This window comes from Echinops telfairi, unplaced genomic scaffold, assembly GCF_000313985.2.
Source record: "Echinops telfairi isolate 266 unplaced genomic scaffold, ASM31398v2 ScPeMD7_1;HRSCAF=3_0, whole genome shotgun sequence".
In the NCBI taxonomy this organism is placed as follows: domain Eukaryota; kingdom Metazoa; phylum Chordata; class Mammalia; order Afrosoricida; family Tenrecidae; genus Echinops; species Echinops telfairi.
The window spans coordinates 29,747,975-29,758,457 of record NW_022103896.1 but is presented as its reverse complement, the minus strand read 5'-3'; the positions used below and the strand labels follow the sequence as shown (position 1 = coordinate 29,758,457).

At 38.3% G+C, this 10,483-nt stretch overlaps 1 protein-coding gene across 1 annotated transcript in view; it reads left to right on the top strand.

Annotated features, from left to right (window-relative positions):
- The window catches only part of PKHD1L1 (PKHD1 like 1), a 182,255-nt gene that overhangs the window by 121,044 nt on the left and 50,728 nt on the right, over window positions 1-10,483 (top strand). Inside the window, 4 exon segments of the mRNA XM_045287100.1 lie at window positions 800-948; window positions 3,020-3,149; window positions 7,122-7,240; window positions 8,584-8,713. Of these exon segments, the coding sequence (XP_045143035.1) occupies window positions 800-948; window positions 3,020-3,149; window positions 7,122-7,240; window positions 8,584-8,713 (528 nt within the window).

The following is a 10,483-nucleotide window of genomic DNA, read 5'->3' as shown; positions in this document are numbered from 1 at the left end:
TTGGCTTTCTGCCTTTATCCAGCACAGCAGGGAGAATGGAGAAACTTGAAGAGATGGGGTCTATGATTTTATCGCTGGTACTAAAACTAGCCTCTGGGGTTTTGTGGATTTAACCTGAGTATAAAGAACAGTAGAGCACCGACGAAACATGTAACTTTCCTCTAGTTCTTTAATGCTTCCTCCCTCCCCCCCCACTGTCATGATCCCAATTCTACCTTACAAATCTGGCTAGACCAGAGCATGTACACTGGCACAGATAATAGCTCACAACACAGAGAATCCAGAACAGATAAGCCCCTCAGGACCAATAATGAGAGTAGCGATATCAGGAGGGGAAGGTGAAGGTGGAGGGAGAAAGGGGGAACTGACATATAACCCCTCCCAGGGGGGCGGACAGCAGAAAAGTGGGTGAAAGAAGACAGTGGTCAGTGAAAGACATGAAAAAAATAATAATTTATAAATTACTAAGGGTGCATGAGGGAGAAGGGGTGGGGTGGGGATTTGAGCTGATACCAAGGGCTCAAGTAAAAAGAAAATGTTTTGAAAATAATGATGGCAACATATGTACAAAGGTGCATGACACAATGGATGGATGTATGGATTGTGATAGTGCTGTAAGAGCCCCCAATAAAATGATTTAAAAATAAAAATAAAGAACAGTAGACTATCTTAGAGCATCAGAACCAGTCATTGAGTGGTATGATGAGTAACAAACTTCAAAAACCAGGCTTATTGAAATGATTGTTGACATGGTGTCTGGATTATGTTAAATTTCTTATATAAAATTATTGTTTTATAGGAACATGGATTGTAGCAGACACAGCTATTCCCCCAATGGAAAGGCTCATTATTTTGGGGGTTCTAGAACTGGAAGATCAATATAATGTGGGAACTACCGAGTCTTCTTATAGAAAAATTGTTTTAAATGCTACCCACATATCACTGCAGGTAAGAGTGGGGGAGAGGGTGAGCGTCTTGTATATCCTTATTGATTCAATCCCAAAATGTAGGCAATTTACCAAACAATAAAGTATATTTAAGTGGTATGATGTACAACTCTCATTAAAAAATTTAAGTTCAATTTATGCACGCCATTAAATTGTACATTAACTTTCCTTAAAGCCCCCAGAAAACCAAACTCAGTTGCACTGCGACAAGGCTGACTCACAGTGACCCTACAGGACAGGGCAGAACTGCCCTGTGGGTTTCTGAGACTGTAACTCTTTACGGGAGTAGAAAGCCTCATCTCTCTTCCACAGAGTATCTGGTGGGTTTGAACTGCTGAACTTGTAGTTAGGCGCTCAACACCTAACCCACCACACCACCAGGGATCCTTTGTGTTGTGATTAGCTGAACTTAAGCTAACACCTTGCTCAAAGAAATCAAGAATTTTAAGCCTTAAAGGAAGAATAACAACAAAGCTTTAAATGAATCACATGGATGGAATTATAAAAGTAGGAGCAGACAAATTAATGTTTCAATTTTTCACCTCATTTGCTCATAAACTTCAGATGGTCTTCAACATGTGATCATTCAATCAATTTAATTGGTCTGTCAGTCACTTATTTTTGCTCATTAAAAAGGATAGCTTAACCAAAAACCTGCTAAACCAAACTTAACAGTCATCGAGTTGATTCTGCCTCATAGCAACCCTGCAGGGTAGAACTAGCCCTGTGCTTTCTAAGACGGTCACTCTCGACCAGAGTAGAAAGCCTGGTCTTCCTCCTGCAGAGCAGCCTTGTGGGTAGCAGCCCTGTGAGGGACCAGGGCTCCTAAAAAAAAAATAATAAAGTCTATTAAGTACAGCACCACTAAATGAATTTAGTAGTTTCTTTTTGGTTATAATGATAAAGCCCAGAGGAGGTCGTTAATGCTTTTAAAAGCATATAGTCCATCAGTTAGACACATGTTGTTGTTATTGTTGGGTGTCATTGGGTCGATTCCCCCACAGTAACCCTGTGTACAACAGAATGAAATAGCAACCACCCCTGCACCATCCTCACAATTGTCCTTCTATTTGAGCCCAGTGTGGTAGCCACTGTGTCATCCCATCTCGTCAAAGGCCTTCCCCTTTTTCTCTGCCCTGCTCCTTGACCAAGCATGGTGTTCTTCTCCAGGGACTGGTCTTTCCTGGTAACATGTCCAAAGTACCCAAGACGACGTCTCTCCATCCTTTTCTCAAAGGAGCATTCTGGCTTTACATCTTCAAGACTGATTTAGGCTTGGAATGTATGGGTTTTGAAATCTTAAGTCACCAATGATTAGATGGGTAACCCGCGGTACACTTTGACCTCTTTCAACGTCAGTTTTTTTCATATATGAATTGAGAGTAATAATACCAATTCATTGGTTTGAATGCAAAAGATAAACGATATATGTAAAGCCTTATAAGTTGTGCCTTTTCATAGATTAGCAAATATGTAAATAATGGCTAGTACCAGTGATGGACCATAAAGGGTGTCGCTTAGATGCAAGTGTGAAGAGCTTTTTGAGGTAGGAAGTAGTGTGTTAAAATGCAAAGTGGCTTGTGTAAGCCACACTACTTTCCATCTTATGAGGTCTCAGTTCTAGATGCAGCACTGATCGGAGTAGATACTGCAGTTGACATGGAAAAAAGCCATTTAGATTTCCTGACCCATAACGTTAGTCAACAGTCCCTGGCGAAGGTCATCCTGCTTGGTGAAGTGGAGGGACAGTGAAAAAGAGGAAGACCCTTAGGAGACAGATAACACAGTGACCGAAACAATAGACTCAGGCATAGGAAGGGTTGTCAGTATGACACAGGACAGGGCCTTGATTCATTCTGCTGTGTATGGATAGGGTCACGGTGCATCAGAACCTAATCCTAACAACAACAGTAACCACCCGAAATGAATTTGTTAAGTTATATCACTGTGATATCTATATCATAGCAAAATTCACTCAGTTTTGCTATAGGAAATTCCTCTTTTATAAGGTAATTCTCCTCCCCCACCCCCGCTCAATTTTTACATAATAACACTTTTCTGTGTCCCTGCAGGGAGGCAGGCTGATTGGGGGCTGGGAAGATAACCCTTTTAAAGGAGAGCTACAGATTGTCCTTAGAGGAGATCATTCGACCCCAGAGTGGCCTCTACCAGAAGGACCAAATCAAGGGTCAAAGGTCTTAGGTACGTGTCACCCTTCTCCCAAAGTGTTGTATCAATTTTGAGAATCTAAATTATAGAAGTAAAGTACTGGTTATCAGCTCAAGATGGTATGGTATCAGAAACTTAAACAGGTAGTAATTTCATTAAGGGAATCTTAAAGAAAAACACGAGTTTTAAATAAGTAAATCATGTGACATTACACTAGATAGTAATATTATAGAGGTGTATCTCATAAACCAAAACATTCATTATAAAGCTAGTCCATTAACATATTTCTCTGTTAATAGATTATGTTTTTCTAATTTTTTCTATAATCTTTTCCCAGTATAAGTAACAATATTTTTACTATTTGAATGATTTTCCCCTAAAAAAAGAATGTTTCTACTTATGATTCTGTTTTTAGTATTCATAAATAATAATGTGGGTATGTTGATGTTATCATCAGTTATCCAATCACAAGTGTTCCTAAGTTTGAATTTGTCAATGACATCGCTGCAACTCACTCAATGGCATACAGTCAATTCTGATTCATGATGACTGTTGAAGACAGAGTGAGACTGCCCTTTTGGGGTTCCAAGACTGACCTTGCAGTTAGCAGTCCAATGCCTAGCTCATTAGGTCCTAAGGGCTCCTTTACATCACTATAGTCATGACTCTTCTTACTAGATCTATGAAAAGTAAAGGGCCAACAATGCCATAGACAAGGGAACAACTAGGGAATTAAAAGCAATGACGAGGAGGACATAGAGATCCCTTTGGTGTTGGAGCAACAACAATCTAGTTGAGCAGAATTAGTAAAAGGCAGATGGGCAGGCGTGATGATAGGGCATGAGGAAGGTAAAAGGAAACAGTGGAAAGTTCTAGGAAACAAAGCTATGGATAGAAGTATAAACATAGGCATACCCTTATGTGACTATATTAATTCATAAAAAGAGGTATTGGCATATGTACATATATTTATTTGGCAATACATTGAGGAAGTGGGCAGATTTTGAACCTCTGCTGAAACCCTCCCTCAACGCAAGAACACTTTGTTCTAACAACCCGCCATTCTGTGATGCTCACCCTCCCAACACGATTGCTGAAGACAAAATGGTATATAAGTAAATGTGGTGAAGAAAGCTGATGGTTTCCGGCTATCAAAAGATACAGCATCTGGGGTCTTAAAGGTTGAAGTTAAATAAACAGCAGAGAAGCAACAAGCCCTTATGGAAGAAGCACAGCAGCCTGTGCAATCATGTTGATGGAATCAGGTAACGGGCACCACAAGACCCCAAACAGAAAAGAAAACCAAACATACTGTTGAGAATGAGGGGGGTTGGAGCAGAGACCCAAAACCCATCTCTGGGCAATAGGATATCCCCTCACAGAAGGGTTATAGGGAAGGGATGAGTAAACCTGGGTGCAGTATAACACCAATGAAACACAATATTCCTCTGGTTCTTTGAGGCTTCCTCACCCCCACTATCATGACCCCAGTTCTGCCTTTCAGTTCTGGCTAGACTGGAGCATGGACAAGTGTACAGGTAAGAGCTCACAAGACAAAGAATCCAGGTCAGATAAACTCTTCAGGAACAGAATTGGGAGTAGCGACATCAAGAGGTAGGGAGAAGGTGGGGCAGGATGAGTGGAAGTGTTCTAGGATTCCCATTCTTCTCAAAGTTATCCATTGTTTATTATCATGGTCTACAACAGTCGACGGTCTTTGTATCATCAATAAAACTCAAGTAAATACTTTCTGGTATTCTCTGCTTTCTGTCAAGATCCATCTGACATCCGTAATGATGTCCCTTGTTCCACATTCTCCTGAATCAGGCCTGAAGCTCTGCAGATTCCTGTCAATGTACTGCTGTAATTTGTACATTGGATAATCTTAAGCAATATGTTACTTGTGTGCAATATCAATGATATTATTCTGTTGAGTCACGCTTCATTGGAATGGGTACAAATAGGGATCTCTTCCAGTCAGTTGGCCAAATCGCTGTCTTCCAAATTTCCTGGCCTAAATGAGTCAGTGCTTTCAGTGTGCCTTCAGCTTCCTAAAATATTTCAATGGGTACTCTGACAATTCCTGGAGCCTTGTTTTTCATTAATACATTCACTGCAGCCTCAACTTCTTCCTTCTGCACCGTTGGTTCTTGCTCATATGCTGCCTCTTAAATGGTGGGATGTTGGTCAGTTCTTTTGGGTACAATGATTCTTTGTATTCTTTCCATCTTCTTTTGATGCTTTCTGCATCATTCAATATTTTGCCCGTACAATCTTTTAATATTGCAACTTAAGCCTTGAATTTTTCATGAGTTCTTTCAGTTTCAGATAGACCGAGTGCTTCCATTTTGGTTTCCAAACTCTAGGTTTTTGCACATTTCATTATAATATTTGCCTTTGTCTTCTCTAGCTGCCTCTTGAAAGCTTCTATTCAGTTCTTTGATTTCATCTTTTCGTATTTGCTTTGGCTATTCGACGATTAAGAGCAAGTTTCAAAGTCTCTTCTGACCTCCACTTTGATCTTTTCTTACTTACCTGTCTTTACGATGACCTTTGCCCTCTTCATGAATGATGGCCTTGATGTCCTTCCACCGTTTATCAGGCTTTCTGTTACTAGTGTTCAATGTGTCAAATCTGTTCTTGAGATGTTCTTGAAATTCAGGTTCATATTTTGGCTATCATGGACTTGTTTTCATTTTCTTCAGCTTTAACTTGAACTGACTTATGGTCTGTTCCACAGTCAGCTTCGACCTGGTTTTAGCTGCTGATATTGAGCTTCTCCATCATCTCTTCCCACAGATGTAGTCAAGCTGGTTTCTGTGTATTCCACCTGGATAAGTCCAGAAAAAAGGTACTTGCTATGAATAAGTCATTGGTCTTGCAAAATTCTATCATGCAATCTCCAGCTTCATTCATATCACCAACTCCATATTTTCCTACCACTCTTCCCTCCTCTCTGTTTCCAACTTTTACATTCCAATCACTAATAAATTACAATGTAACTTGACTAAGTTTGTCCAGTTTCCAACTGAAGTCATTGGTAGAATTCTTCAACTTCTTCATCACTAGCTTTTGTGGTTGGTGCATAAATTTGAATAATAGTTGAATTATTATGCAACTGCTTGTATGAACACTAAAACTAAATGCAATGCTGTCCATTCTGATCCACAAGGACCGCTGACAGAAGCCTTTTCTAAGGCTGTGCATCTATAGGTCCCGCCTGCCACCCCTTCTTCCTGCCTGCCACCCCTTCTTCCTGAGGACCAGCTGGTGGCTTCAAACTACTGAACTTTTAGTTTGTAGACAATCTGGTTACTGCACAATCAGTTATCCTTTGACTAATATTATTGTGTTTTTATTTAGAAGATATATACACATAAACGGGCTGCACTTGCTCCACTGAGCCATATCTAAAACTGTGACACAGTTAATGAGGAAACACACACAGACATATTTGCTTTTATGTGTGTTCCCTCACCAAAAGACATTTCAAATGATACAGAGTAGTATCAGGAAAAAATATACACAATTACAATTCCAACTCCTTACTGCTGAGACTCATGATACATATTGCTGTGACACAATTGTTGTTTCGAACATCATTGACAAACTAAATGTATTAGTATGATTCTTCTCTCATCTTTCAGATCAATATTGGATAGAAAAAAACTTCATTTTATAACATACTCGTCCACTGTATGACTATGCTATAATTCATTCCATTATTTCCTCATTGATGGACATTTGGATTTATTTTGGTTTTTGCTCTTTCAGAACACAACAGGGGTAAACATTCTCATTTGTGTGTCCTCGGGCGCTGGCTTTGACGTCTGTGGACTAGATTCCTAGAAACGGGCTTTATGCCGTCCCTGGGCAGATAGCCCCAATTCATGGCATTCATTGCAAAATGTTCAATTGCTAATTAAAATGTATCAACGAACTGATTCATACTCAGATCTAACCCCTTAGTGCTTGATGGATAAATAAGTGTGTTTTTCTCTTCAGGGGTATTTGGTGAGCTGGATCTTCATGGATTCCCACGTTCAATATATAAAACTAAACTCTCAGAAACTGCAGAGGCAGGTTCCAGAGTCCTGACCCTGCTGGAGAGTGTGGATTGGCAGGTAAAGGATGTATGGTCAAAAGTACATGTGCAATCAGTCTGCTTAAAAAGATGGTAATTCTTTTCTCAAGGGACCACCCAACTGAGAAATGTGTGTTTTACCATCAGGTTACTATCAACCAACTGCCCTGATTTCAGGTTTTTAAAAAATTGTGTCTCCAATATCTGTCAGCATATATGAAGTTCATTATGTTTATACTAGTCATGAAAGACAACTATGAAGTTTAGGGTGAAATTTTTTCATTGCAAATTCTTACAAAACAAAAATAAGAATATGTTTTATTGTAATCTTGGGTACCTCTGTTTTTACTTTGTGATAGTCCCTGTTTAGAATATGAATAGTGGCAATTTCCATCTATATTGCACTCATAAACATGTGCAAGTCTGGGATTCCACATGTTTTACCAATATGCACTTTAATACTCAAGGACCAAGGAAGCAGACGAATTCAATTTCTAATTGCTCAGACCACAGTCAGTTTCTTTGGAGAGTTTTCCAGTCGTAAAACTAAGCCTTAAATTGAACAAATCATTAAAACGTATGGGTTTGCTCTCTTAATTTGGTTGGAAATTGTTAAAAAGGAGACTTTATTGGACTGTATTGCAATCTATTTTGAATACATTCTTACTTATTTGTGATAGCTCAAGTATGATTATTTTTAGGAGGGTAATTAAAGGATTCCAGTATTCCTATCACTTATCCAATTAATATTTTCTAAATGACTCCTGCAGATCAGAGAGGCTGACTAAATGAATATATGTCTGCACAGACTGTTTGTGCGTACGATGAAAGAGACCAAACAGCCAGTGTGATGGGCGCTGTCATGGTGGGAGCGGTAGATAACACTAATATGATGGCCAGAGAAAGCCCGTTTTCACGGTGACATTTACCGAGACATGGATGGCAGAAAGGAGCTTAATCTACAAAGATTAGATCCTAGGTCTTCGCCCTGGCCTTTAACGTATCTCTGTTTTTCTTTCCTTCCAGAAATATCAAGTGATAGTTCATTAGGTGAAGGAAACGGGACAATTTTTATAAAGTTTTAAAAATGTGTCCTGACAAATCTTTCATACATATGTGAATATATCTGTTTTGATGTGTTCTTTATATATAAATTACAATAATTATTTTAAATGCTAGAATTAAAATTTTTTAATGTAACTATAATTCAAAATGTTTAATTATTAATATCAATCATTTCATTTTAGAGACCTAAAAGTACAGTTTATTCTTTTTGTCAATACCATAACTGACTGCTCAGATATAAATTGAAGAAAGTTATGCAATTGTTTTTAACTGGGAGATAGATACCCATTTAAACAACTGTTCTTGAATTTTTCTAAGGAGGGTGAAGAGATAGTGATAACAACCACAAGCTATGACTTGCAGCAGACAGAAACCAGAAGTATTATAAAAATCCTGCATGACCACAAAATTCTCATACTCAATGATACCCTTTCTTATACTCATCTCGGTAAGTGGCTGCTCTCTATCAAGTAGGTTCATAATTAAAATGTCTTGAAATGCTCACATTTGCTCTTTAATTAAAATTCCCTGATAAAACATCTCACACTTATGTTTCAGAAGAACATTACACTCAGGTTGGCACTGGTATCCAAGCACCTCTGTAGTGTCTCTGCTGACTTCTCACAGTCCTGACCCTATATGTATTTATTCATTCAGCAAATATTGAATTGCTATAGCGTGCCAGAGAGGAGGAACAAAGCTAACGTGGTTCTTGGTTCACTGGTCACCTCTTCATCTATGGGACAGCATCATAAATATCTGTACAGCTAATGGTCTTTCACAATGAACCGTGATCTTCTCAAATACAGAGACATGCTCCAAGTGCATCATAAATATTTAATAAATATTGATTGGCTTACTTTACCTTTGCTTTTTATTTACCAAGGTGATGACTAGAAAGCGAAGAGCTAACTTTTTAATTCAAATTTTAATTGATCACTTTAAAAAATATATACTGAATTGCATTATTGTGTTTTTCCTTGATGATGATGATTCTAGTAAAAAATGTAGTAGTGATTGTGCAAAATAAGAAGCTTAAAATATGCATATTTATCTCCAAACTGTTTTAGAAATTGGAAAACAATGTGGATGTGCATTTATTGGACTCCTTTCATTTCAAATTTCACAGCGTAAAAAGATCAATATTTTGAGTTAAAAAAATCAATAGTTCTTAAATTAGCAGGATGATTATTTTCCTGTTAGTTTGTAAAAATATACATTGTTCTTTAAGAAGTCTTCAGTTTAGTGTGTAGTTTCATCGCCTTCCATCTTGTTTAGCTTGTTTCATGAAGCAGAACTTAACAAATCCTCTGTGACTGAGGAACGTGTCACATAGGAACACGTTAGGGAAACAATACCGAAGGCTATCTCTCCGTAAGTGTATTCACAGACCACCTGCCTTAGAATGACTGACAATCGAGGGAGGTGGGGTAATGATAAAAAAGAAGATGCATAGGCACCCCCTCCAAGACTACCCATGCTGCATTCACTGAGCTAAGACTGGGCACTCTCTTTTTTAAGCAAACGTCTAGGTTATTCCATGCACTCTGAAATTTGAAAACCATTGATCTAAGAACATCACTGTCCTAATTGGTTTCCTTGACACATTCCTCAATTGTAACTGCCTTTAGATAAGCTACCGAGATATAGTATAACCCTAATTTTCAAATGGAGAAGGAATAATTCAGAATCATTTGAAGATTTTTTTTGGGGGGGTACTTCAAGGTGGATATTGGCACTTTATTATTGAGGATGAATACATCATCATTACATTTTATTTATTTATTTATTATTTATTGTGGTTAGCGTACACTTATTTAATATTCCTTTCTCAATTGTGTTGAGGTTTATTTTAATCATTTTATTGGGGGTTCATACAACTGTTTTCACAATCCATACATACATCCATTGTGTCAAGCATATTTGTACATTCATTGCCCTCATTTGCAAAATATTTGCTTTCTACTTGAGCCCTTGGTATCAGCTCCTCATTTTTCTCCTCCCATCCCACCCCCTCCCTCATGAACCCTTGATAATTTATAAATTATTAGATCATTTTTAACATAGGTGGAGAGCCTTACCAAAACCTTGATTTCTCCTCATGGAACATGTAACCCTCATCCAAAGTTCAAGAAATAGGTGCAAGACAAGAATGTAAGGTTAGGTATCAGGCATCATCAGAACAAAAAATCATGTCATTGTGAATGAGGGGGGAGTG